Source organism: Podarcis vaucheri, assembly GCF_965113315.1.
Source record: "Podarcis vaucheri genome assembly, chromosome: 17".
Taxonomy (NCBI): Eukaryota; Metazoa; Chordata; class Lepidosauria; order Squamata; family Lacertidae; genus Podarcis; species Podarcis vaucheri.
In genome coordinates this window covers 34288831-34316801 of record NC_138755.1, presented here as the reverse complement: position 1 = coordinate 34316801, position 27971 = coordinate 34288831, and the positions used below count along the sequence as shown (strand labels likewise).

The following is a 27971-nucleotide window of genomic DNA, read 5'->3' as shown; positions in this document are numbered from 1 at the left end:
ACAGAATAATGATGATGATGATGATGATAATAATAATGATAATGATAATGATGATAATGATAATGATAATGATAATGATAATGATATAGCGATAAAACATCTAACATTAAAAATTTCCCCGCGCACAAAACAAATCCTCTCTAGATGTACTCCTTGTCATTCTCACAAGGGAGCAATACAAATGTATACAGCATTACACTTTTGCACTTAACTGAGAACAAGAAAAAACACATTTAGTTGAAAAGGGTGTGGGATGTGTTTGGGATAAGGATGATGCGTCAAGATCAGCGCGTACAGCATGCAGAATGCGCTTTAAAATGCAGTGTGTGCGCAGACTGAATAAATAGTGGAAGAAAAGACACATTTAACGGAATTATTGTGTGCTGTTAAATAGTTGAGCACCATTTCAGACCCTTGAAGTGTCCCTATTTTCCAGGGACAGTCCAGGATTTACAGAAGCGGTTTCAGTTTCTGATTTGCTCCCGAAATGTACCGCTTTTCCTTAGGACTATCCCTCTTTTCACCGGAGAAATGTTGGAAGGTTTGGAATAGGACATTGCTATTTTCATTGGAGAAATGCTGGAGGGTATGCCGGTGCGCCCAAAATAGTGGCGGAAAGAAAGAGAGGAAGGCAATCACAGTTATTCTCCTAATTTCTTTAAAATTAGGTCCTGGGAGGTAGAGAGAGGTAGGTACATTTGATGAATTAGCTCAGCGCTGGGTTGGCTTCGCTAGCTCCTTGACCCTTTCTGAGCAGTATGCCTTTTTAGCAGTCTCCTTCACCACAAAGGCTTCTGGGTTAAACTGGACAATTTGGGTCGCAGCCCTGCGGGGGGAAGGTAGTCGTCAGTCTAAACAGTGATCTGCGATACAAAATGGATCTGAAGTAGTAACAGAACAATCCCACCCTGAAGTTATACCTGCTGGGCGGGGATAGGTAAAGGTAAAGGGACCCCTGACCATTAGGTCCAGTCGTGACCGACTCTGGGGTTGCGTCGCTCATCTCGCTTTACTGGCCAAGAGAGCCGGCGTACAGCTTCCGGGTCATGTGGCCAGCATGACTAAGACACTTCTGGCAAACCAGAGCAGCGCACGGAAACGCCGTTTACCTTCCCGCCAGAGTGGTACCTATTTATCTACTTGCAGTCTGATGTGCTTTTGAACTGCTAGGTTGGCAGGAGCAGGGCTCCCTCTAGCTGTTTTAGCTTCTGCCTTAGTGGCTATCCCTGGCTTTTGTGGGAGGTGGGGGTAGGGACAGAGCCGAAAAGGCCCTGGCTCTGGTCAAGGCCAGTCTACTTTCCTTGGGGCCTGGGATCTTCAGGGTGTTGTTATTTGCAGACCGTAAGGTCCTCTGTGGGGCATACCAGAAGAGGCGGTCCCGTAGGTACCAGGGTCCTAGGCCATATAGGGCTTTAAAGGTTAAAACCAGCACCTTAAACCTGATCCTGGACTCCATCAGGAGCCAGTGCAGCTGGAAAAGCACTGGGTAAATGTGATCCCGCGGCGGGGACCCCGTAAGGAGTCTCGCCGCGGCATTCTGCACCCACTGGAGTTTCTGCATGCACCTCAGAAGAAGATGGTAACAGATCCCTTCTTTCCTGACCCCCCCCCCCCGCCGCCTCAAATCTGAGAATCAACCAGACTTTGAGCGCAAGCAAAACATATTCATCGCGTCATCCCAGGAAGTCCCACCTTGCGACAGGCTGAGCGAGTTCACCAAGTCTAGGCGAAGCCACAGCATGTTTTGCCGCTGCTGAGACAGGCCACTTAGGGGGACGGTCAGGGGCACTCCCCGGAGCCAGCGCTTTCGCTCTCGCAAGCTCCATTATCCTCGGACTTGCCACCGCATTCAAGGCAGCCCGGGTCACCTGTGGAACAAAGGAGGAGCGTTTGTTGCTGAACACCACACAACTGATTATATTCAGTACAGTGGTCCCTTGGTACTCAAACAACTTGGAACCCAAACACTGCAAACCCGGAAGTGTTTCGGTTTGCAAACTTTTTTTGGAAGCTGAACATGCTCCGTTTTGAGAGTTACACTTCCGTTTTGAGTGTTACGCCGAGGTCTGTCTGTTTTTGCTATTTATTTTGCGTTTTTGTTTTTGCGGCTCTTTTTATTTTGTTTTTGTGACTTGGTGGAACCCAGTTCAGCTACCGATTGATTGATTGTGTGACTGCAGTACATTGTTTATTGCTTTCATTTTATGGATCAATGGTCTCGTTGGACAATAAAATTCATGTTTAATTTCTGTTCTAGGGGTTGTTTTTAAAAGTCTGGAAAGGATTAATCCGTTTTGCATTACTTTCTATGCGAAAGCATGCCTTGGTTTTGGAAAGCTTTGTTTTTGGACCGGACTTCCGGAACAGACTAAGTTTGAGAACCAAAGTAGCACTGTATATTCCTAACAAAACTAGGAGAATAGACAGGTGCTTCATCAAAGATTTAGGGTGCCTTTACTCCTCCCCACCCCGCCCTCCCCTTCTCCCAAAAGCAATCCTGAAAAACAAGGCAGGGGCTGAAGTTCAAATCCCAAAGAACCAAAGTAACAGAATTACGTGTCGGATCGGAGCCTCTTTGTATCTGCTGTCATAGCACAAGATTTCTCTCTTCTGTACCGGTCGGGAAATGCTTATGATTCTTGCGGATGCCGAAGCATGCATTGCAGACCTGCTAACACGCGTTTCAGGCTACACAGAGCAAAAAAAGCAGAAAACAGGAGTCTTTTAATTTTAAAACAGATGTTACAAACAAGAGCAAAGACAAAACACCTCTATTACGGAAATTACCGGGGGGGGCACATCTTTAAATTAAATATTACAAATATTATGCCTAAATGTATCCTTTCAACTTGACAGCTCAGGGAAGTTACCTAGCTTTAAAAATGATATGAAATCATCTCCTTTCCCAGTTTCCTCCATTCCAAAGCTATTTTCCCCTTGAAAAAGGACTCCAGGAAGTTCCCAGAGGTGACAATTGCTGGGCTCATTTTTAGCCAAGGGAAGCCAAATCTCATGACCTGACTTGCCTCAGGCTCCAGACATGCAAAGGAACTTCTATTGTAGTTTTGGGTGGTGGGTACTTAAGACATATTTGTCTATGCTAATCTTATACCTGAGTCTTGCCCTGCCATGTCTGCTTTTGCTAATCTTGTACCAAGGACTTGTCTGAACATGTTTGCCAAGGTTAACCCTTCCCCTTTTGTGACATGTCAGTGATGTAGCAATGATGCTGTACGAACTGTATTCTGGGATATGGTGAGAAAGTTTTAAAAGTCTTTGTCGCTCCATCCTCGGGGTTCAAATTTGCTCTTTGAACCTATTGCGCAATAAACTTTGGTCTACAGCTATTTGCTCCGGTTGGCTGGAATCCTTCCTTTATTCCGCAGGGACCCGCAGGCTCTGCCCGACGAGCTGGGTGACTGAGCAGCCTCGCACCTAGATTTTTCCAAAACAACCTCAAACACATTATTTCATACACCGTAATGCACAAACAACTTCTCAGGTCAGGGGCTTGCTGAACAGGGTCGAATGTGCGCCGGGAGAAGTGGAGCTGGAGTCTGATTTGGGAGAGGGGGTCAGTGATCTGCGGGGAACTGTACCAGCCAGGAGGCAAGAGGCAAGAGGCATGGGAAGCTTCTGAGCTGGAGGGTGGAGCACAGGATGGGTCAGAGGAAGAGGCATATCATGCAAGTGAAGGGCCAGGTGGTTCCCCACCCTCTCCTGCCCCACTGTCTCCCAGAACCAGGAGGGGGCTGAAAAGGGAAGAGCAGAGGATGTTTCTATGCAGGCACAGTCTCCGGCTGCGTGTTGACAGCCCATCGGGGGAAGGTACATAAACTGGTAAAGGGCGAGTGCTCCCCTGTTGCTGCAACTGCTCCATAAAGTGTGGACCTGGGAAAGCTGCCTAGATGCTAGCTTGGGTGTGTTATCTTTGACAATAAAGTGTTAACTATCTTGGTGGCGCTGTGGGTAAAACCTCAGTGCCTAGGACTTGCCGATCGTATGGTCGGCGATTCGAATCCCCGCGGCAGGGTGAGCTCCCGTCTTTCGGTCCCAGCTCCTGCCCACCTAGATGTTCGAAAGCACCCCTAAGTGCAAGTAGATAAATAGGTACCGCTTTATAGCAGGAAGGTAAACGGCGTTTCCGTGTGCTGCACTGGCTCACCAGAACAGCTTCGTCACGCTGGCCACGTGACCTGGAAGTGTCTTCGGACAGCGCTGGCTGCCGGCCTCTTAAGTGAGATGGGCGCACAACCCTAGAGTCGGACACGACTGGCCCATACAGGCAGGGGTACCTTTACCTTTACCTATCTTTTGGGTACCTTCCTTTGATGGGGTACCTTCCTTGACAGCTCAGGACAGCACTCCATTGTTGTTATGCAGGTGTGCCTTTAAAGTGCAGTTTTTTTAAAAAAAATTACATGGGGAGCCCAATTTGGATCAGGGCTTTTACCCTTTTAGCCCCACTATGATCCAGTCCAGATATTCCTCTTCCTCTTTGCACATGTAATTTGGATTCAGGGGGGTCTTTTGATTGCTTCATGACTAGCCTTTTATTTTTATTGGGGGGGGGGCTGTTAAAGCCACATGGAGGCTGCGCCAACCAATGTGCCTTCTTAGCCTGTTTCTTCCCTGCATGGGGCAAGAAAGAGTAGGGACGTCTGTCCACCCGTTTGAAATAAGGGCTGGCATATTCAGCCTCACAACATGCGAGGAGAGGGAGAGAAGCCATTTTGACAGTTGGCTTGTACCTCAGGGGCCTACCTTGCCCAGCCATGGGGCGGAGGGGGGGGATGTGCAAAGGAAGTGTCAATGGGAGATGGCTTGTTCCCTGTTGTGGAAGAGGCAATAGCTGGCTGGGAACAGGTTAGTGCCTCAGAAACTGTCCCTTTTACGTACACACACACACACAAAAAACACATATGGCTTCTTCCACATTCTCTTCAGCTTCCTTGCCCTTTATGGGTGGAAACCGCTATAACGGAGAGCTGCTTCTGCCCACATCTGCAAAAAAGGGAAGAGCCTTGGCAGTCCGCTCTGTAGTATTTTTTAATCCCATTTTACGCAGTACTAAAAGGAATAGTCTATGTGTGGCTGCGTAATGTCACCCCGGCATAAGAAATCTTACGTAACAGGAAGGCTGGCCACCCATTTTAGCTGAACAGAGTGGGAGTGCGTTGCATCAAGAAAGGAAGGGGAAAGAAGGATGAGTCGGAGAATGAAATGAGGTGTTTTTATGATGGTTGGGTACGTGCTGCTTACATAGAAAGGCCCTGAATCATTTCAATTCTGCAATCAGCTTGCTGGATATGGAATAAAGGCCATACTATACCAGCATAGGAGCAAACTCCTAGGGGCCGTGGGAGCTTTGGCACCCGCAATAAAACATCTGAAAGGGCCGGGCACCACAAAGTTGATGGGCATTGCCATTCAAATGGTGTGCGTGCATCGTGTCATGTGATTGATTATGGGGACGGGGCTTACCTGGGCCCCTGCAATATTTTGTTCAATCTGGCACCTCTGCATACCGCTGTTCTATTGTGAGTGTCTTCTGTGACTTTTTTGGGGGGGGCACAATAATAGTGTGCTAAAAGGTAAAGTAAAAGGGACCCCTGACCATTAGGTCCAGTCGTGGCCAACTCTGGGGTTGCGGCGCTCATCTCGCTTTATTGGCTGAGGGAGCCGGCGTGCAGTTTCCAGGTCATGTGGCCAGCATGACTAAGCCGCTTCTGGCAAACCAGAGCAGTGCACAGAAACGCCGTTTACCTTCCCGCTGGAGCGGTACCTATTTATCTACTTGCACTTTGACGTGCTTTTGAACTGCTAAGTTGGCAGGAGCAGGGACCGAGCAACGGGCGCTCACCCCGTCACGGGGATCCGAACCACCGACCTTCTGATTGGCAAGTCCTAGGCTCTGTGGTTTAACCCACAACGCTACCCACGTCCCTAATAGTGTGCTAGTTGTGGACTTATTCTGCATTAGTTTGTTCTGTGATACTTCCCCAGCGCAACCTCTTTATTGCTGTCTGCAGATGCTACAGCACAACATAAGGGGGACAAAAATAAACAGAGGACATTTGTGGTAAAGTCAGTGCTTTTTTCTGGGGGTACACAGGGGTATGCATACCCCTAAACATTTTGTGAATCTAAGTTTAGCCTCACTGAGGGGCAATATTTCAATATGAGGAGGAAAATGAGAGTACTCCTAAACATTTTTTAAAGAAAAAAGGCACTGGGTAAAGTTAAGAGGTTTCAGCTGGAAGTGACAGGATACGCGCTGACGGGACATGAAGACGTATGACAGCCACAAAAGGGTTATAGGCCCTAGTAGGATTGTAAGCAAGATGGCCATGAGCAAAAATGGTCATGAATGTACAATAAAATAACGGGACATCTGGAGGGGTCCCTAGAATGGTGGTTCCAGACAATACTTCTAAGAACATTATTTTCCACATTAAAAAATCACAATGCCTGTCCACATCGCAAAGAGGCTTGCTTAAAATAATAATTAAAAAAAAGGTCAGGGATGGAAAGCCCCCGTAACAATGAAAGTTAAAAGTTCCCGACTCAGCTAGAACTTGTCATCTGGAGGAAACTGAATCCAAGACAGAGTTAAGAGGCTTCTGGCAAAATTAGATGCCCCAGGCAACAGCACTCAAGACTGCCACCATTTTCAGTCTCCTCCTCCTTCATTCCTCTTGCATGGGCTGAAAGTTCAGCCAACATCAGCCTCCATATTTCCACATTACCTAACAACAGAGGCTTCCCATTATCCTGGACCACTTTATCAGAGGGCATGTAGCCCCAAACCAGAAGTTTTTTTTTGTTTTTTTGTAGCTGGTTGGTTATACTTCACTGTTCGCAGAGGCACCAACTCCAGGGGGCCCCGGGTGCCAGGGCGCCCACACTGTGGGGCTCCGACACGACTTCCGGATTTGACCGGAAGTCATGTCAGAGTCCTGACACAACCTCCTCGGCAACATTCAAGGACATGCCAGGCCTCTGAACGCGACTTCCGGTATAAACTGAAAGTTGCATCGGAGGTCTTGCAAGGCCTTGGAAGAGTTTGGATTTGATATCCCGCCTTTCACTCCCTTTAAGGAGTCTCAAAGCGGCTAACATTCTCCTTTCCCTTCCTCCCCCACAACAAACACTCTGTGAGGTGAGTGGGGCTGAGAGACTTCAGAGAAGTGTGACTAGCCCAAGGTCACCCAGCAGCTGCATGTGGAGGAGCAGGGAAGCGAACCCGGTTCACCAGATTACAAGACTACCGCTCTTAACCACTACACCCCACTGGCTCCCTTTTAATTTTGCTAGCAATCGGAGTGAGGAAAGGAAACAGGCACACAAAAATCCCCCTTTAAACTTTACACCCCTTCAGGGACGCGGACTTATAAAAAATATTGGGGGGGCCCGGGAAAGCTCGTGAAATGTAAATAAGCTCATGAATATGCAAATAAGCTCATGAATATGGAAATAAAGTGGCGCCGCCCCCTCGTGAGCGAATAGGGGAGAGCGTGCTGCTGCCTATTAATCAGCTCCGGAACAGCTGATAGGCGGGAAACCTGGGGCTAGAGGCAGGAGCCCCCGCCCCCGGGGATTCCCTAATCTCGTGGGGGACGGCCGGGGCTCTCCGGCTAGGGCGCGCGGCTGGCTGGCTGGCTGGCTGGCGAGGGAGCAGGTGGGGAGGAGGCGGGGGACGGCGGCGGCGCCCGAGATTATTGGGGGGGCTGAGCCCCCCCAAAAAAATTTTTGAGGGGGCTCAAGCCCCCTCAAGCCCCATGGAGTCGGCGCCTATGCACCCCTTTAAACGAAGCGCTGCAGCGGTGCCACAGACATCACAACATCACAATGACACGTTATGTCGTGGCGCCATTGGGCACCCATAAACTGGGGCCCAAGTCAGTGCTCCTGACTGTTTGGATTAAGCTGGTCTTACAAACTCAGAGGAATGGGAGCAACCAAAAACACCAAGCCCACTTGCTGGGCTCAGCTCTTTGAAAACAGTTCAGCTGTAGCAAGGAGGGCAAGCTGTGGGCAACTTTCCCCCAAAGCAGTGGCAGAACCCTGGGGCCTCCTTTGTAGTGCGGAGAGAAGCACAGAAGACTTCACAGGACAGGCAGAGCCTGTGTATGGAAACGCTTGTTGAAATTGTCATTGTTGATGGTGTTCTCTGGTTCAGCATCATCATTGATTACCGTATTTTTGGCACCATAACACTCACTTTTTTCCTCCTAGAAAGTAAGGGGAAATGTCTGTGCGTGTTATGGAGGAAATGCCTACGGGTGGCATGCCTACGGATTTTCCTCCTCTAAGAACTATGTGCGTGTTATGGTCGGGTGCATGTTATAGAGCGAAAAATACGCTACCTCTTTTGGAAAGGAGAAGGATGAGTGCAGGCTTCGCGGATGTGAGAGGTTCAAAATCCTTGGGGAAGCTTCCCAGCAAAGTGCTGCGCTACTGACAGGCCACTGTGGGGAACTGCGGGGCCTGCAAGCAAACACAAACAGGGGGCCATTAGCAACTGCCTGGTGATTCCTCACTGCCCCCACAACCCACCCCCCACCAGCGTGTAGATAGATGCGAGTTCTATAGCTACCTGACAGAACTGCAACTCATAGATGCAAGTGGCAAGCATAATGTTTATATAATGTCTATAGTGATGTGTGTATTGAAAATGCTCTTTTATATGCGACACCCAGGGCTTTTTCTAGCAGGAACTCGCCGGAACTCAGTTCCGACACCTCTCAAGTGGGCGCCATTGGCATTATAAGAGGACAAGGTAGGTATTCATGGTGAGTTCCAGAACCTATTTTTCTACAAAAATAGCACTGGCTACACCTAATATAATAATAATAATAATAAATAGCACTGGCTACACCTAATATAGGGGCGCGGGTGGCGCTGTGGGTTAAACCACTGAGCCTAGGACTTGCCGATCAAAAAGTCGGTGGTTCGAATCCCCGCGACGGGGTGAGCTCCCATTGCTCGGTCCCTGCTCCTGCCAACCTAGCAGTTCGAAAGCACGTCAAAGTGCAAGTAGATAAATAGGTACCACTCCGGTGGGAAGGTAAACCGCGTTTCCGAGCACTGCTCTGGTTTGCCAGAAGTGGCTTAGTCATGCTGGCCACATGACCCGGAAGCTGTACGCTGGCTCCCTCAGCCAATAAAGCGAGATGAGCGCCGTATCCCCAGAGTTGGGGGGTCCCTTTACCTTTACACCTAATATAAAATCAGGGGTGTATTGGGGTGTTGGTACTTCAAGTGTGTGATCCTTTATGACAGGGATGTCCAACAGGTCGATCGCAATCTACTGGTATATCCCTGCGAGGTTTTGGTAGATCACAGTCAATCGCTGGTTCCCTCTCCTCAGTGGTGGTAAATCAGAATCGGGCCCCGCCCCCTCGCCCTGCCCTCCATGATCTCCCCAAAAGGGGTACATCACTGCCAGTTTTTTTATTCTGTGAGTAGATCGCAGTCTCTTAGGCCACACCCCAGGAACGACTTTGACTGGCTGGCTAAACCAGGTGAGGAAAGCTGATGGGTCTCCCCACCCTGGGTGAGTTAAGGGCTTCCCCTGCATGCGAAGACAGGCTCTGGTGGATGGAGCAGATGAGACCATAGAATAAGGTTTCTGCATGTGTAGAGGGAAGGGTGGGGCAGATGGGGCTCATCAACCTGGGAAGATAGCCCATCTAGGAAAAATAAAACTCTGATCCTAAACCTCCGCTGCCTTGCAGAATATCTTCAGGAGAAGAAAAGGCTAAGGAGTAAACCCTTCACAAATCTAGAGCAGAGTCCCTAAGACGGTTGGATGACGCCTTGTACACCTCTTTCCATCAACTCCTACAGCCAAGCTGGTGCCAAATGTATTGCTCTGCTTTCCTCTGGATCACATCAGTGAAGCTGAGAGGTGGGTCTTGATATCTGGGCAGCCCAGGATCTCCATACCCACTGCCCAGGCTTGCAACCCAGGAAGGTGCTAATGCAGTGCTTTGATTTCACTCTCGGAAGCACACTCCATTATCTCCTGAGACAGTTATAACAATAATAATAACAGACAGATATAACAGACGGATGATATTCTAGGGTGCATCAACAGAAGTATTGTACCCCGATCAAGAGGAGTAATAGTCCTACTCTATTCTGCCTTGGTCAGACCATACTGGAGTACTGTGTCCAGTACTAGACACCACAATTAAAGAAGGACATTGACAAGCTGGAACATGTGTAGAGGAGGGCAACCAAGATGATCAAGGGTCTGGAAACAAAGCCTTATGAGGAACGGCTGAGGGAGCTGGGTATGTTAAGCCTGGTAAAGAGGAGACTGAGAGGAGATATGACAGCCATCTTCAAATATCTAAAGGGCTGCCACATGGAGGATGGAGCAAGCTTTTTTCCTCCTGCTCTGGAAGCTAAGACCTGAACCAATGGCTTCAAGTTACAAGAAAGGAGATTCTGAACATCAGGAAGAACGGTAATAGCTGTTAAATGGTGGAACGGTCTCTCTTGGAGGGTGGAGGGCTCTCCTTCCTCGGAGGTTAGATGTCCTGGATGCTTTAGTTAAGATTCCTGTATTGCAGGGGGTGTCGACATGCAGAGGGGCAGGGAGGCCAGCTGGCAAGCCCAGCTCAGACGTCTCCTTCCATCGGCCTATGCTCAGATGCAAATCAGCGACCCGAACTTCAAAAGCCAGGGCACGCAATTAGCAGAGTGTACTGCGCACACAGAAGTAGGCATGAGACGTAAGTCATGCTACAGAGACAGATTTATTAAACATAAATCAGAACAAAGAAACATGTCGTCTCTCTCATGTTGTCTCGGAGAGAACAGCAAAAGCAAAAGCTATACACAAACAGAAGTTCCCAGCAACCTGTGCTGGAATGTAAACAGACATGTGACATGCTGCAATTCCACATGCCTGTTCCTTAAGGTGGAACGGAATTCTCAACTTCCATGCACATGACATGTGATGCTAATTATTTCCCCCTGGACCATAAAGAAGGCTGATCGCCGAAGAATTGATGCTTTTGATTTATGGTGCTGGAGGAGACTCTTGAGAGTCCCATGGACTGCAAGAAGATCAAACCTCTCCATTCTTAAGGAAATGAGCCCTGAGTGCTCACTGGAAGGACAGATCCTGAAGCTGAGGCTCCAATACTTTGGCCACCTCATGAGAAGAGAAGACTCCCTGATGTTGGGAAAGATGGAGGGCACAAGGAGAAGGGGACGACAGAGGACGAGATGGTTGGACAGTGTTATTGAAGCTACCAGCATGAGTTTGACCAAACTGCGGGAGGCAGTGGAAGACAGGAGTGCCTGGCGTGCTCTGGTCCATGGGGTCACGAAAAGGCGGACACGACTAAACAACAACAAACAGTTAAATGATAACTAATCAGAGGCAGCTACAGGAGAGCTATGAGATTCAGGTGAGGGTCAGATGCCTTGTAAATCCCAGCAGGTATATAAGAGGACGACCCGGCCTGCCCAGGCCTCCGGGGTCCCTTCCAATTCTATGATTCTGCGACTGCCAACCACAATATAAACTCACCACTACACAACATTGCCCCCTACCCCACAGGGCAGGATAACTTCATGCTCAGGTGTCACATGTGGCCAGAGTCACACGCCTTCACTGTCCCAGCCATGCGCCCTCCTTGGGCGTTTTTGCCTGACTGGAATGTGCCCATTAACTCTGCCCATGCTTTGTGCTTGCCTGGCTGAAGGAGGATAGAGAGCGCCTTGTGCGAGCATGAAGGTAGCCGCCCCGGGTGCAGAGCTAAGACTCGCATTCAGCACTCCAACCTCTCTTGCCTTCAGCACGTTGGCCCTGGAAGGCTGCCCAGAAGGGAGGGTGGCTTTTGGGCTGGAAAATGTTCCCCACCCCTGCCATGGGGTGACTGGAAGGACACACAGGCAAGAAAAATCATACAAGTCTCAACCGCATGTTAAAGTTTCTGAAAATGTTTTTGATTTACCGTTGCTTCATCTGCCTCTGCGGCTTTTTCTGCCCCACCGTTCAAGCGAGCATTCACTGTGTAATGCTTGACAGAGCAGTGTTGCCTTCTGGTTGCCATCACTTAATGCTGCTATTTTGGACCATCCAAGTACCCCTATTTTCTAGGAACAGACTTGGATTTACAGAAGCCATCCCAGTTTCTGATTTGATCCCAGAATGTCCTTCTTTCCCTTTGTTGTTGTTGTTTAGTCGTTTAGTCTCAGTCTCCTCTTTACCAGGCTTAACACACCCAGCTCCCTCAGCCGTTCCTCATAAGGCTTTGTTTCCAGACCCTTGATCATCTTGGTTGCCCTCCTCTGCACATGTTCCAGCTTGCCAATGTCCTTCTTTCCCTTTGTTGTTGTTGTTTAGTCGTTTAGTCGTGTCCGACTCTTCGTGACCCCATGGACCAGAGCACGCCAGGCACTCCTGTCTTCCACTGCCTCCCGCAGTTTGGTCAGGCTCATGTTTGTAGCTTCTTTCCCTTTGGATAGCCCTATTTTCATCAGAGAAGTGTTGGAGGGTATGGAGTTATGTGACTCCTGAGCCAAGGAGATAAGAAACTATACAACATTTAGAAGTCATCCGAAGGCAGCTCTGTATAGGAAAGTTTTAATGTTTTATTATGTTTTTATATATGTTAGAAGATGCCGAGTCAGATGTGTGGGGTATAAGTATAACAACAACAACAATGGGTGGTACTGTATCCTAAACCACTGAGCCTCTTGGGCTTGTCGATCGGAAGGTTGGTGGTTTGAATCCACATGACGGTGTGAGCTCCCATTGTTCGGTCCCAGCTCCTGCCAACCTAGCAGTTCAAAAGCACACCAATGCAAGTAGATAAATAGGTACCACTTCAGCAGGGAGATAAATGGCATTTGCGTGCACTCTGGCTTCCGTCATAGTGTCCCGTTGCACCAGAAGTGGTTTAGTCATACTGGCCATATGACCCAGAAAGCTGTTTGTGGACAAATGCCAGCTCCCTTGGCCTGAAGTGAGATGAGCACTGCACCCCATAGTTGACTTTGACTGGACTTAACCACCCAAGGATCCTTTACCACCACCATAACCTCCTCCTCCTTCTTTAGGACCTTCCTATTTTTATTGGAGAAACATTGGAGGGTATGATATTTGGGGCCCTTGCAACTTGAATGCTCCTCCATACAAAATTCCTTACACACAGAAAACCAGATGCTAAAGAGAAGGGATGTAGCAACCCTGACATGCTTGTTTTCTACGTGCAGGGATTTCTCTCTCCATTATCACCCATTCAGTCATGTGAGCACCCTCCAATTCATACAGTCCAGGGACGGGTTACCCCCTCACCAAAGCGTTTCCTTCTTTCTTTTAAAGACGAAGACCAAGAGGCCGAGATCTCTGTGTATGAAGACAGTTTAGCAGCAGTTCTCTTCCCATCCCTAGGCCTCTTCTCTGGTCTTTCCAATTTCCCCACTGCTTCTGCTAAGCTGCTTTCTTTTTCATGCCTCACCCTCAAGTTTTATAGCTGGTGGGAACAGGGAAGTAGACAACCGTCTCGTTCAACTGGCAGCAGATCAGCGAAAAAAGGTCCAAACACGTGAGGAGGGAGAACTATTGTGTATATGATGAACGACTGAAGCGTTTGTACAGAGAAATGATGGCAAAAAATTATGGCAGCCTGTGATTCTGGCCAAAAAGCAAGCCGACAAAATGGATAGGGTCCAGATGTTATTGAGTTGCTTATCAAGTGAAGAAGTGAACATAATTAGGCTTCTGTATCACATGATACAAACAGTTAGTGGGTGATGATAACCAGCTGCTGTTCCTGCAGCTAGAAGTGCAGATCACAACTAATGTTCTGCTTGTGCGCATGTGCGATAGAAAATGAAATTAAGTTTGGCAGCTTGACTGGTGTCAACTTCCTGAGGTGTCTCTCCAATATAAATGTCATTCTTTCATGAGACCACCGCTCCTATCTTAACCATGGGCATTTTACTAGTTTCAAATGAAAAGTGCACCCCTCCAAAATATCAGTTGCTTCTTGCTATTGTAAAGATGGCATAGAGATTCTGAAAGGGATTTGGGTCAGTTCAGGATTCAGGCCATAGTTGTGTGTGTGTGTGCGCGCTGAAGAGGGAACTGCAGGTTTCCATTTATAGATTTTCATATTTCCATCTGCTTGGATCCTTTTCCCCTTTCAGTTTTTCTCCATGACATCACCTCTTTCTACGCGTCTACTTCTCCCTCAACTTTTACTTGCAATTGTGGGAAAGTGCAGTTGAAAAATGGGAGAAGATTGCATACCCTCCAACTTTTCTCCGATGAAAATAGGGACACCCCATTCCATAATAATAATTTTATTATTTTATACCCTGCCTATCTGACTGGGTTGCCCCAAGCACTCTGGGCAACTTCCAACATATATAAAAACATAATAAAACATTTTTTAAACTTCCCTATACAGTGGTACCTCGGGTTAAGAACTTAATTTGTTCCGGAGGTCTGTTCTTAACCTGAAACTGTTCTTAACCTGAAGCACCACTTTAGCTAATGGGGCCTCCTACTGCTGCCCCTCGGCCGGAGCACAATTTCTGTTCTCATCCTGAAACAAAGTTCTTAACCTGAAGCACTATTTCTGGGTTAGCGGAGTCTGTAACCTGAAGCGTATGTAACCTGAAGCGTATGCAACCTGAGGTATCACTGTACAGTGGTACCTCGGGTTAAGTACTTAATTCGTTCCAGAGGTCCGTTCTTAACCTGAAACTCTTCTTAACCTGAAGCACCACTTTAGCTAATGGGACCTCCTGCTGGTGCCGTGCCACCAGAGCACGATTTCCTCAGAGACCCCGCGAAGAGTCCAGCCCCGGCTCACACCACCCCACAGGCAGCTGGCCCTGCCCTTGGGTGCAGGGCATGCGCACCACCCCAGGTGCCCGATTGGCTTGTTCCGCCGCTGCATCCTTGCCCTTTCTCTGATGTGAACAACACTGAACGACTGAAGTTTGAAGTGCAGCAGGGAGAGATGAGCAGCTAACGTCAACATACTGTGAGTCGGGATCAGTGAAAATATAGCCCTTCCTCTACCCATTTTCAGACACATGATGTTTTCTTTGAGAGCTGCAGCTCTTGAGGTGCTACGAAGGCTGTGCATATGGGCTTCTGATGCCTGGGAACTGACAGCAAGTTAGAACAGCTAGGAAGACTAGCTCTCCAGGCACAGATCAACCTTCCACGGACGTCATGGCAGCTACTACTGTGGTGTAAATGGGGCATTTATATAGTTCCATGTAAACACTGCCTGCCTGGGAAGAAGTCTGCAATTCGTGTGAGGAGCAACCAGATCAATGGCCTCTCCAACGCGGTTCCCTCCTAAACACTCTGCAGGTGTGTTGTGGGACCACACCATCCTGAAGGCAACCCCCACATTTCTGTGGTGGCTAGTGCGAATTGGCTTTGTTTTCGAATCTCAGCACACACTTTAAGAAAACCGTTCCCCCTTCCTTGGAAAGCTGATCCTCGGCAAGTTCAGTTTTGGAAACCTACAGGCAGCCCAGCAATCAACAGAGCTGGCAGCACGAGTCTCTCACCTTTGTTTCAGGTAGATTTCTGCACATCTTCTAGGTTCTGCCAGGTGTAATATCCGTTGGCTCGGGATTATAGAATATAATCCAGGAGGGCGGTGCCAGATCTCAGACGAACGGCCGCAACTATACAAATGGATGGACCTTGGAAAAACCGCAAGGCGTCAGTGGAGGTGAGGCAGAGCTTGGCATTAATTCAAACAGCAAGTCAAAAGTGTGAGTTCCACCTTATTTTATTCATCCTGGTTCTACGTCGTGGTTTCTTTATTTTATTTCTTTATTATATTTATATCCCACTTCCCCTCTCCCCCCAAAGGAGCCCAGGGCTTCTTCATATGATTAATATGAACAACTGCACCATCCAGAAAGAGAAGGGTTCTAGGCTAGCCTTCTCCATTCCATCATTGTAGATTTTTTAAAAAATAATTTTTTTTGGGGGGGGGGAGTTTAAATGGTTATTTTAACAAACAAACAAAATTCCACTTTTTACAAAAAGTGTATTGATTTAAAAGAATATCCAAGTTTAATACAGATGTATTAAAGACACACAACCTCTTAAAAGGGAATCGTGGCAATTTATTAAAGGCTGCTTTTCTAGGGACCTCTGCTCAAATATAGTGCCAAACTGGCTGGCACTGTATTAAGAAGCCACAAGGGACTTTGGACTTCTGTGTTCCCTCATTCTCCTTCTTCCTCTCATTGCAGTGATTTCCTAACTCCAGTTCTGGTTTGCAGCAACCCATTATTTGTCATTTCATCCAAACAGGTATTGTATGGTCTGTGCCTGCCTGCAAACTCCCCAAAACCCTTACTTTGCAACCTCCAGAGTGGAACAGCTTCCCCATCACTGTCCTACGCATTGAAAAATCATATAGCTATCTTGGCTAGAAATTTTCTTGGGGGGGAAAGTGAGATTATTAGGAAGCTGAATTCTGTGCCATCAGCGTATTCCGCACTACTTCTGTATCCCTCTGAAAGGCAACACACACATTGTCATTGATATGACAACACTAGTGCTATATGCACACATTCACTTGTAGCTGATATTTCTTGCCCCAAACAGGAATCTAGGGGGCAAGTCAAAGGCATTGAATATCCACTATATAAAGGTAAAGGGACCCCTGACGGTTAGGTCCAGTCGTGGACGACTCTGGGGTTGTGGCGCTCATCTCGCTTTACTAGCCGAGGTAGCCAGCGTACAGCTTCCGGGTCATGTGCCCAGCAGGACTAAGCCGCTCCTGGCAAACCAGAGCAGCGCACGGAAACGCCGTTTACCTTCCCGCCGGAGCGGTACCTTTTTATCTACTTGCACTTTGACGTGGTTTCGAACTCCTAGGTTGGCAGGAGCAGGGACCGAGCAACCAGAGCTCACCCCGTCACAGGGATTTGAACTGCCAACCTTCTGATCGGCAAGTCCTAGGCTCTGTGGTTTAACCCACAGCACTATATAGACTGTGCTTAAATCATTCCATGAATTGTTCCACTCTGCCTGAGGAGCTGGCAGTCAAAAGTGCCCCAATGTTGGGCCTGGAATTCAAATTAAAACATCCTGCAATTCCAGCACAAACAGCTGCTTGCTTGGTGAGTCAGATCTCTTGGCAACCGAGAATAATGGCGACACCCTTTTCACGATCTCTCCCTTCTGCCTGCCAGTTGTTGACGGAGAACCAAAATTAATATTGAATGCCCTTATTATTACTTACGCCGTGAATAATTATTCATGCCGGACTTTCTTCACTTCACCTTTGCAGCGCCGTAAGGTGATATTAATAGGAGGCCAACACTTGGGGAAAGCAATGGCCAATTTTGGGCATGTCTTCATTACAAAATATATATTGGGAAGGTTCTATCACTGTTAGGACTTCCCCAAAAGAATTCTGGGAATTCTAAGGCACTGGCAAGAGGACATTGTCATGAAGACGGTAATAATAATAATAATAATAATACGCATTTCAAAGTATGCACAGTCCCAAATGGAAGCCATTAAATCGTGTGTGGGGAACCTTTGGTGTTCCAGACAGTGCTGAACTACAAATCCCATCATCCCTGGCCATTGACTATATTTGTTGGGGCAGATGGGACTTGTAGTTCAGCTGTGGTCCCACGTTTCCCCACATCTACCTTAAACGTATAGCTTTGCTTCTTTGCTGAGCAGTCTAATATGCCATATAGCAAGGTAAATTGCCGTATTTTTCGCACCATAGGGCGCACCGGACCATAGGGCGCACCCAGTTTTTAGGGGGGGAATTCAAGAAAAAAAATCTTTTTTCCCCCCGCAGCCCCAAAGAGCAGCGTACAGGCTGCACACAACCTCTCCCTGCCGGAGGGGTTGCGTGCAGCTATGGATCAAGCCAAGGCAGCGAGCGGGATGGATCCCGCTCGCTGTTTTGGCTTCCCCTAGCCCCGTGCAGCCCGGGAGAGGCTGCGTGGGGCTAAATAATCCATAGCCCCGTGCAGCCTCTCCTTGGCGGAGGGGTTGCGCGCAGCTATGGAGGAAGCCAAGGCAGCGAGCGGGATGGATCCCACTCGCTGTTTTGGCTTCCCCTTTAGCCCCGTGCAGCCTCTCCTTGGCGGAGGGGCTGCACAGGGCTTTCCTGGCTTTACTGGGAGGTGGGGGGATTCCCTCACCTCTCCCAAAAGCCCGCAGAAGCTGTGCAAACCCTTTAAAGAGATAGCGGCTTCTCCTGGCTTTACTGGGAGGTGGGGGGATTCCCCCACCTCCCGCAAAACCGGCAGAAGCCGCGCGCCTTTTAAAAGGGCTGCACCGCTTCTCCTGGCTTTCCTGGGAGGCGGGGGGATTCCCCCGCCTCCCGGAAAACCAGGCTCCCCCCCCCCCCGCCAGCCTTCTAACCAAGTCGGGGGACAGCGGGAAGGGCGCACTGCGCCCCTGCCGCTGTCTCCCGAGTTTGCGGGCTGGCGACGGGGAGGAGCAGGCTTCTCCCCCCGCCAGCCTTCTAGCCAAGTCGGGGGACAGCGGGAAGGGCGCGCTGCGCCTCTCCCGCTGCCCCCTGAGCTTGTGGGGCTGGCGGTGGGGCTCTCCAGGCTTCAGCGAAAGCCTGCATTCGCACCATAGGACGCACACACATTTCCCCTTCATTTTTGGAGGGGAAAAAGTGCGTCCTATAGTGCAAAAAATACGGTATAACAACAACAACAACAACAATTCATATCCCATCCTTCCACTGAGGGGCAGCTCCGAGGGCCTTCTGGTGATTCCCTCACTGTGAGAAGTGAGGTTACAGGGGACCAGGCAGAGGGCCTTCTCGGTAGTGGCACCCGCCCTGTGGAACACCCTCCCACCAGATGTCAGGGCAATAAGCAACTATCTTACTTTCAAAAGACATCTCTGTTTAGGGAAGCTTTTAATGTTTAATTCTGTATTGTGTTTTTAATATTCGGTTGGGAGCCGCCCAGAGTTGCTGAGGAACCCCAGCCAGGTGGGCGGGGTATAAATAATAAATTATTATGTTTATGTTTATGTTTATGATATATTATTCCTCCCAAACCTTTCTGCTTGGTTTCAAAAGAGGCTTGCCATGAACAGCATGGGAAGCTGCTGTTCAGGAAGCACAAATCCAAAGCTCCGCAGGGAATCAGGAGGACAATTCTTGATTTTGGCCTGAACCCACTCGGCTCCTGTATGCTTTTAAATGAGGGAGAGTAAGAATGACAAACCTGCGTGGGAGATTTGCATCTAGTTTCTTGGGTTTTGCCAGGCCTAAGACTCTTGAAGTTGGCCGACACATCAGAGCACGTGAGGAAAGGGGCCATATCGTATCTTGGTTTCCCCAGACTAACTTACTGTTACGAATAAAAACAAAAGTGCCACTCAAACCATGGTTAGAAACTCCTGCACACAACCATAGGTTATCGTATTAAGCATCTATTCTTATATTACGCAAATCACTGTCACACACGTATGCTGTTATAGTTGTTCTCACCCGAAATCATCTATAAAGATCTGTGACTTTCTGGGAGCAAACTGATTAACGGTGATTTTACAACAGGAGGTCACTCATTTGATGGCTGTGGTTCACTGATTTGGCTGGCTACCACTAATTTATACATATATCCCACACTTTCTGTCCACCTTACAAGATCTTTGAGACAGCTAAGAGCAGGAAATAAAAGCAATACAGTGGTACCTTGGGTTAAGTACTTAATTTGTTCCAGAGGTCCGTTCTTAACCCGAAACTGTTCTTAACCTGAGGTACCACTTTAGTTATGGAGCCTCCCACTGCCGCTGCACAATTTCTGTTCTCGTCCTGGGGCAAAGTTCTTAACCCGAGGTACTATTTCTGGGTTAGCGGAGTCTGTAACCTGAAGTGTCTGTAACCTGAAGCGTATGTAATCTGAGGTACCACTGTACGTAAAGGTAAAGGGACTCCTGACCATTAGGTCCAGTCGTGGCCGACTCTGGGGTTGCGGCGCTCATCTCGCTTTACTGGCCAAGGGAGCCGGCGTACAGCTTCTGGTCATGTGGCCAGCATGACTAAGCCACTTCTGGTGAACCAGAGCAGCGCACGGAAACGCCGTTTACCTACCCACTGGAGTGGTACCTATTTATCTACTTGCACTTTGATGTGCTTTCGAACTGCTAGGTTGGCAGGAGCAGGGACTGAGCAATGGGAGCTCACCTCGTCGCGGGGATTCAAACCGCCGATCTTCTGATCGGCAAGTCCTAGGCTCTGTGGTTTAACCCACAGCACCACCCGTGTCCCTACACGATTGTACTTACTTTGGAGCAATCCAACCGAAGTGCGCTTGAAATGCACCAATAAGGGTAGAGTCACTCCAAAGCAAAATGCCGAAATGCTGAAACCATGGTGACCAGCACTTTCAAATATAGTCAAAAGGACCACTAAATATCTTTCCAAATAACCCGTGATCCATCTTCTGATGGTTTTCAAGCTACCCAGAATACACCAGGCTATATAACTGTTAAAAATTTGAAGGGCACAGTTTGAAGGTCTCTGGGGCAACATCCTTGCACTTTCAGTTCCATGAAGGAGAAAGGCGGGATATCGATGTAATAAATAAATAAGTGTAAATGCAGATTTAGGTTTTAAATGTCAAAGGAGGCAGGCTAATTTGCCTTTCAAATCAGCCCATATAAATTATTCAATTAATTTGCACCATACTCCAAATCACCTAATCAATTCATTTACCCCCCAATTCAATTCTCAACAGATCCTGGTCCAAATCAGTTTGGTTCTCCTTCAATTGCCTCCCCCCAAATTATCTCTAGATCACGTAATAATAAAAATATTCTACCCAATAAACAAGATCACCTCCTCCAATCTAATTTTCTCCAAAATTCATTACCCATCCAGAATATACAGAAATAAAAATATTCGGGACCTCTACTCCACAAGCCTATCCTTGCTCTCAACCTCTAATGATGTAAAATATGGAGCTGATAATATGGGTCTTTAGTACAAGTCTGTCATAAGATAATTGTGACAGCTATGGCTCCATCTGCACTATATATTTTAAGCACTATCATACCACTTTCAACCGTCATGGCTTCCCCCAAAGAATCCTGGGAACTGGTTTCTTAAGAGTGCTGAGAGAAGTTAGGAGACCCATATTCTCCTCACATTCCCCTCACTTTGAAGAACAAGTCTTAATGCTCAATCCCTCTTCCCAGGGGACTCTGTGAGGCCAAACCACAGTTCCCAGAATTCTTTGAGGGAATAGAAGTGGTATGAAACCACTTTAAATGCATAATGCGGATGAGGCCTATGACAATGAGCATGTTAAGGTGCCAAATGCGAATAATTCTTATTGTGATTCACATCCTTTATGAAGCCACACAATCTTACCGGAAAAAGTTCCACACGTCTTTGATCTCCTTTGGTTTTGCAAGCTCTTCCAACCTGGAACTGAAAACTTGTACAGTTGCAAAACAAACAAGAAACACATAGGGGGATAAAACCACCGTGCATAAAGTGTAAGTTCCCTTCCAGGGCTAAGAAACCTTTCTTTTCCGCATTCTCTTTCTGGGGCGCCACATAACAAGTGTGGCCAGAAACCAAAGTCGGTGTGGTGAACAATGTGACTCTTACCTTTGTACAATTGCTCACATTCTAACTAGGCAAAAACCAGGCATTTCCACACACAGAGACCTCTACCCAGGCAAGCAAGACTGCAAGCATATTTTAAAAATGTAAAGGACCCCTTACAGTTAAGTCCAGTTGCAGATGACTCTGGGGTTGTGCTGCTCATCTCACTTTACAGGCGAGGGAGCCGGCGTTTGTCTGCAGTTTTTCTGGGTCATGAGGCCAGCATGACTAAGCTGCTTCTGGTGCAACACAACACCGAAACCAGAGCAGCGCACGGAAACACTATTTACCTTCCCACCAGAGAGGTACCTATTTATCTACTTGCACTTTTTGGCATGCTTTTGAATTGCTAGGTTGGCAGCAGCTGGGACCGAGCAACGGGAGCTCACCCCGTCACAGGGATTCAAACCGCCGACCTTCTGATCAGCAAGCCAAGAGGCTCAGTGGTTTAGACCACAGCGCCACCCGCATCACCTGCAAGCATATTATACCAGTGCAAATGTTTGGGATCAGAACACCAGACAGTCTATGCAAAATGTTCTTATTAGAATTACAGTCAAAGAGCTTATTCTGTTTTATTTTTATTATTTGCATTTCCAGGAGGCTGGAGTCTTGGGGTTCCTGTATTCCTACTTCCCTGTTCCTACTGCTCTGCCTTGAGAACGCTTACAGAAAACTGACAAGAAGATGACAGGTTATTATGTTGATTTGATGCAAAAAACAAACAAAACCACCCGATAATGGACTTAGCTAATTACATTTGAACTCCAAAGGCATTCCGTCATGTACAAAACTTGCTCCTAGGCAAAGGCTTCATTGAGAGACACCTTTGCACCTGAGGCGATAGGCCTTTTCTTCAAGCCAGGACAAGCCAAGGCACTTTTTATAAGCAAACAGCCTCCCAACCAAGAAGGGCTTATGATGATGTTTTCTTGACAGACAGGGGCAGGAGAGTAAATACCAAGAGAGGAAGAGAGAATGAGAGAGCTCTGCGTTCCCTCCCTTTTCAGCAGTTTGTTAAAAAGGCAGGGAAGTTAAGTACAGCGCAGACAGGGGCCAGACCTGGTGTGGGTGGGGCGTTCTCCATCCCACAGTCTTGCTGAGAGTAGCTATTGACCTGGCAAGGTGGGGAGATCAAGTATCTAGGATTTCCTTGTAATTGAGACCGTCTATCAATCACAGAGGCTGATATTGCACATCTGTAGCACACAGGGCAGGCTGATCGCCGAAGAATTGATGCTTTTGAATTATGGTGCTGGAGGAGACTCTTGAGAGTCCCATGCAAGAAAATCAAACCTATCCATTCTTAAGGAAATCAACCCTGAGTGCTCACTGGAAGGACAGATCCTGAAGCTGAGGCTCCAATACTTTGGCCACCTCATGAGAAGAGAAGACTCCCTGGAAAAGACCCTGATGTTGGGAAAGATGGAGGGCACAAGGAGAAGGGGACGACAGAGGACGAGATGGTTGGACAGTGTTCTCGAAGCTACCAGCATGAGCTTGAGCAAACTGTGGGAGGCAGTGGAAGACAGGAGTGCCTGGCGTGCTCTGATCCATGGGGTCACGAAGAGGCGGACACGACTAAACGACTAAACAACAACAACAACAAGCACACAAGGCAAAAGTACAGGCAGCCCCAACTAGAGACTAAGGCCCAGCTATGGATGAGTTTTGTGGTTCTATTTCCAACAGATCCCGGCAATTTTTTTAAAAAATACCCTTCCTACAGTCAACTTTCTCCAAAGGATTTGCAGGTGACCAGGCTCCTATTTTGCTGGCTGCCCTCTAGCCAGATATTTGGCTGTACTTAGCCCAGTCAGGCAGAAACTGTGTGGCGATCCCGGCACAGATTGTTGACGTGCTAGTAATGACAGACTGGCATAATCTAGAACCATGAAACTGGCCAAGGTAGCTCCAAAACTCTGTACGTAAACAGATACCTTTTTCCTATTCCTTCCTGATTTGCTTCCAGGTTTGCTTCCATCATTGCTGTAAAATCCAACACCTAGAAGTTGAAAGATATAAAACAGTTTTTGTGACTGGGCTGAGGTGCACAGGCGGTCCTAGAATGTTACTAAGGAGTATAGAATCACAGAATTGTAGGGTTGTGGGTTCGAGGAGGAGCAGCACCCAGCAAGGTGGGGCTCGAATCCACAATCCTCAGACTAAGAGTCTCAAACTGTTCCGACCATAGCTGTCAACTTTTCCATTTTCTAAGGGAAATTCCCTTATTCCGAATAGGATTCCTCGCAAGAAAAGGGAAAAGTTGACAGCTATGGTTCCGACTGAGCTATCAGCCTGACATACATAATAGAGAAAGTAAAGCTGCAATATGCCTACTAAACCGGGAGTGAGCCCCACTGAACTTCTCTGCAGACGTTCTTGTTTTCTTATGCGGGACAGTGTAAATGGGGAGGGATGAATTTAGTGCATTAGAAAAGAGCCAAACCTAAACATACTGCCAAATAATTACTTTGACAGAAGAATTCAGACACACCCTTTTCTTGCTTGATACAGGAAGCCCTCCCGGGTTTATTTGCTATTTGTCATATGCATTCTTCCCCAGGACTACACCCCAATGAAAATCTAGTATCATAGCCAGTATCATCACCTGCCTTTGTCCCTCCTCCCACCTCCATGGACAATCGGCTGCTACAGGAGAGATAAACACAGATTAAAGATAAAGGGTAAAGGGACCCCTGACCATTAGGTCCAGTCGCGGACGACTCTGGGGTTGTGGCGCTCATCTCGCTTTACTGGCTGAGGGAGCCGGCGTACAGCTTCCGGGTCATGTGGCCAGCATGACTAAGCTGCTTCTGGTGAACCAGAGCAGCGCACGGAAACGCCATTTACCTTCCCGCCGGAGCGGTACCTATTTATCTACTTGCACTTTGACGTGCTTTCGAACTACTAGGTTGGCAGGAGCAGGGACCGAGCAATGGGAGCTCACCCCGTCGTGGGGATTCGAACTGCCGACCTTCTGATCGGCAAGTCCTAGGCTCTGTGGTTTAACCCACAGCGGCACTCACGTCTCTTAAAAACACAGATTAGCACAGAATAATAGGACTGGGAAAGACCCTCTCAGCCACGAAGAGAGCTGACTGACTTTGTGTCTACTCAGCCTACTCTTCCCTTCAGATTGTGCTGAGAATAAAATGGGAAAAGAGAAGCACATACTCTGCTTTCAGCTCTATGGAGGAGAGATGGAATACAAATGTAAATAAATGCTTTAAAAAGCTGCCACAAGTTTTGTGGCTGGTGCAACAGTAGATCAGGAGGGCTCAACTTCAAAAACAATATATTCCTAATAACAGGCATTGAGTTAGATTTTGTTGGGAAAGAGAAAAAGTGAAATCATTATTCATATACTTTGCCCAACGTCATTAATATGTAGAAGTTACAGGTGGCGTTATAATGCGTGAGTTCTGCTCTCCTCTCATTTTTGTTTTCTAGGGTTGCTGAAATATCTTGCAGGCCAGGTATTGTAAAATGCATGTCCCAAGCAACAATTAAAATCACACTCAGCAGAAAGCCTGTCTAAGAAGCTGCAGTCAAGGAAAAAGCGAGCGATGGTTACAGAATTTGGAGCAAATAACCACAGAGGCCCTGGAAGTTCTCTCTTACCTTTCACCTGATTGAAAACCAGGGAGAGAAACTGCAAAGGAAGCAGAAAGAGCAGGTGGGTTTTAATGTCTGCAACCTGCGCACTCAAACCTCAAATTACCAGCAATTACATGCAGAACAAATGCTCCCTGTGCACTGACTTTTAACTAACAAGGAGTTTTCCCACCTAATTAAAGGTTACTTTGTTCCAGCAAAGCGATGGCTTTGGCATTTTGCGTGTTGCGACTGCTGGCAACCCGGCATCTCCCTTGAATATCAGGGTATCGGAATGAGAACCAGGCTACACTGTCAGAACGCAATTCTACCTTTTGAATTCGCACACGGCCCCAGATACACCTACACCAGCTGAAATCAGGAGGTTTTGAATGTTTGAGGTTTTGTTGTGTTTTTAATATTCTGTTGGGAGCTGCCCAGAGTGGCTGGGGCAACCCCGTCAGATAGGGAGCATATAAATAAATAAATAAATAAATAAATAAATAAATAATTTTATTACTTATACCCAGGTCATCTGGCTGGCTTTCTCCAGCCACACTGGGCCACTTAAAGCATATATATTATTATTACTTATTATTTATTTATTGAATTTATATACAGTGGACGCCCGGATTGCGAACATGATCCGTGCGGGAAGCACGTTCGCAACCCGCAGTGCTGCGTCTGCACATGCGCGGGTCGCAATTCGGTGCTTCTGCACATGCGCAGGCTCCGAAACCCGGAAGTAATCCATTCCAGTACTTCCGGGTTCGGCGCGGTGCGTAACCCAAAATTGCGCAACCCGAAGCGTCTGTAACCCGAGGTATGACTGTACCACCCTATACCCGGACGTCTCAGGGCGGCTCACAGAACAAAACCAGAACACAAAACCACAAAATATATCATCAAAATGAAAACAACCCAATAACCCATAATAAATATAATAAAACATCATACATTAAAAACTTCACAATACAGGGTTGCTCTCAGATGTCTTTTAAAGGTTATGTAGTTCTTCATCTCCTTGACATCTGAAGGGTGTTCCACAGGGTGGGAGCCACTACCGAGAAGGCCCTCTGCCTGGTTCCCTGTAACTTCACATTTTACAGTGAGGGAACTGCCAGAAGACCATCGAAGGTACACCTCAGTGTCTGGGCTAAGTGATGGGGTGGAGGTGCTCCTTCAGGTATACTGGGATGAGGCTGCTGTTTTATTTTAGAAATTCTATACAATGAGAAGTGACAACTTTCATGGGACAGGATTTGGATTGCGTGACTTGCACCTTAAAGGTAAAGGTAAAGGCACCCCTGACCATTAGGTCCATTCGTGGCCAACTCTGGGGTTGCGGCGCTCATCTCGCTTTACTGGCCGAGGGAGCCGGCGTACAGCTTCCGGGTCATGTGGCATGACTAAGCTGCTTCTGGCGAACCAGAGCAGCGCAGGGAAACGCCGTTTACCTTTCCGCCGGAGCGGTACCTATTTATCTACTTGCACTTTGACGTGCTTTCGAACTGCTAGGTGGGCAGGAGCAGGGACCGAGCAACGGGAGCTCACCCCGTCACGGGGATTCGAACCGCCGATCTTCTGATCAGCAAGTCCTAGGCTCTGTGGTGCCACCTGCGTCCCTGACTTGCACCTTATTATTATTATTATTACTTCTGCACAAGTATTACAAGGACATTGTCCTCTTTTGTATCTGGCCACTACCCTGGCGCTCGCTCTCAGTAGCATCCTGGACAGAAGTGGAAAGAAAGGGAAAGGTATCTCATCGCCTCCTCTACAAACACCAGCCTGCTAGCGCCAATCTGCCCCACTTTCCCCCTAAAACTGCAGGTTTACAGAAGCCAGGTTTGCTGGACACCAGATGGCCTTCTGCGGGGAAGACCACTTTTCAATAGGGGTGGTCTCTTTCATTCCCATATTGTTTCCGTTGTACTCTTCTTCTTTCCTTCCGATAAAACGGATTTTTTTCCAAAAAGAGAAGGGAGCTTTCTGCTCCTGCTCGGAGCGATTGGCTGAGAAAGTTGCTTCCCGTCGGAAAAGGAGAGCGCTCTGCACATGCTCAGAAATCACAAACCCTTTAAGCCGTTTTTTCCCCCAAACAACAACGTTGCACTCTTAAAAGAGGATATGCACTCTGCATATGCGCAGAGGCAAACTCCTCCAGGTGCCAGAATTTTCTCCCGGAAGGAACTGCGGCTCTGCGGAGTCTTCTTTTCACGCACCTTCCTCGGCCTGCACCATCCTGCACTGAAGGCGCCTCTTCTAGATCTCCCCGCTGCAAAAAAGAGAGAAAAGACACGCACGCGCTCTGCCGGCGCGCCCCTGTTTGTTTCGGTTGCCCGGGTAACCAGCGACTCACGCGCTTCTAGCCCTCGCTCCCTCCGGGCCTTCTGCAATGGCCGCCATGCGCTTAGCCAGCCGCCAGAGGGCGCTCCGACTGCTTTATCTTCTCTGATTACCTTACAAATGTTGTTGTTTAGTCGTGTCCGCCTCTTCGTGACCCCATGGACCAGAGCACGCCAGGCACTCCTGTCTTCCACTGCCTCCCGCAGTTTGGTCAAACTCATGCTGGTAGCTTCGAGAACACTGTCCAACCATCTCCTCCTCTGTCATCCCCTTCTCCTTGTGCCCTCCATCTTTCCCAACATCAGGGTCTTTTCCAGGGAGTCTTCTCATAAGGTGGCCAAAGTATTGGAGCCTCAGCTTCAGGATCTGTCCTTCCAGTGAGCACTCAGGGCTGATTTCCTT

At 48.0% G+C, this 27971-nt stretch overlaps 1 protein-coding gene across 3 annotated transcripts; it reads right to left on the bottom strand.

The window, feature by feature from the left end:
• Window positions 1-635: 635 nt before the first annotated feature.
• SPMAP2L (sperm microtubule associated protein 2 like) lies at window positions 636-27685 on the bottom strand. 3 transcript variants are annotated; one of them, XM_082205082.1, is made up of 10 exons: window positions 27446-27558; window positions 25248-25278; window positions 23564-23628; window positions 21384-21443; window positions 19234-19359; window positions 15565-15702; window positions 8370-8490; window positions 2557-2688; window positions 1693-1868; window positions 636-826 (listed from the first exon to the last, which is right to left on the bottom strand). In XM_082205082.1, exons 3-10 carry the CDS (start codon window positions 23608-23610, stop codon window positions 712-714), a joined length of 915 nt encoding a protein of 304 aa, XP_082061208.1. In that variant the 5' UTR covers window positions 23611-23628; window positions 25248-25278; window positions 27446-27558; the 3' UTR covers window positions 636-711. The 3 variants fall into 3 exon arrangements, with proteins under 3 accessions (XP_082061208.1, XP_082061209.1, XP_082061210.1); XM_082205083.1 differs by lacking the exon at window positions 27446-27558 and adding an exon at window positions 27300-27401; XM_082205084.1 differs by lacking the exon at window positions 25248-25278 and having other exon boundaries at window positions 27446-27685.
• Window positions 27686-27971: the final 286 nt, after the last annotated feature.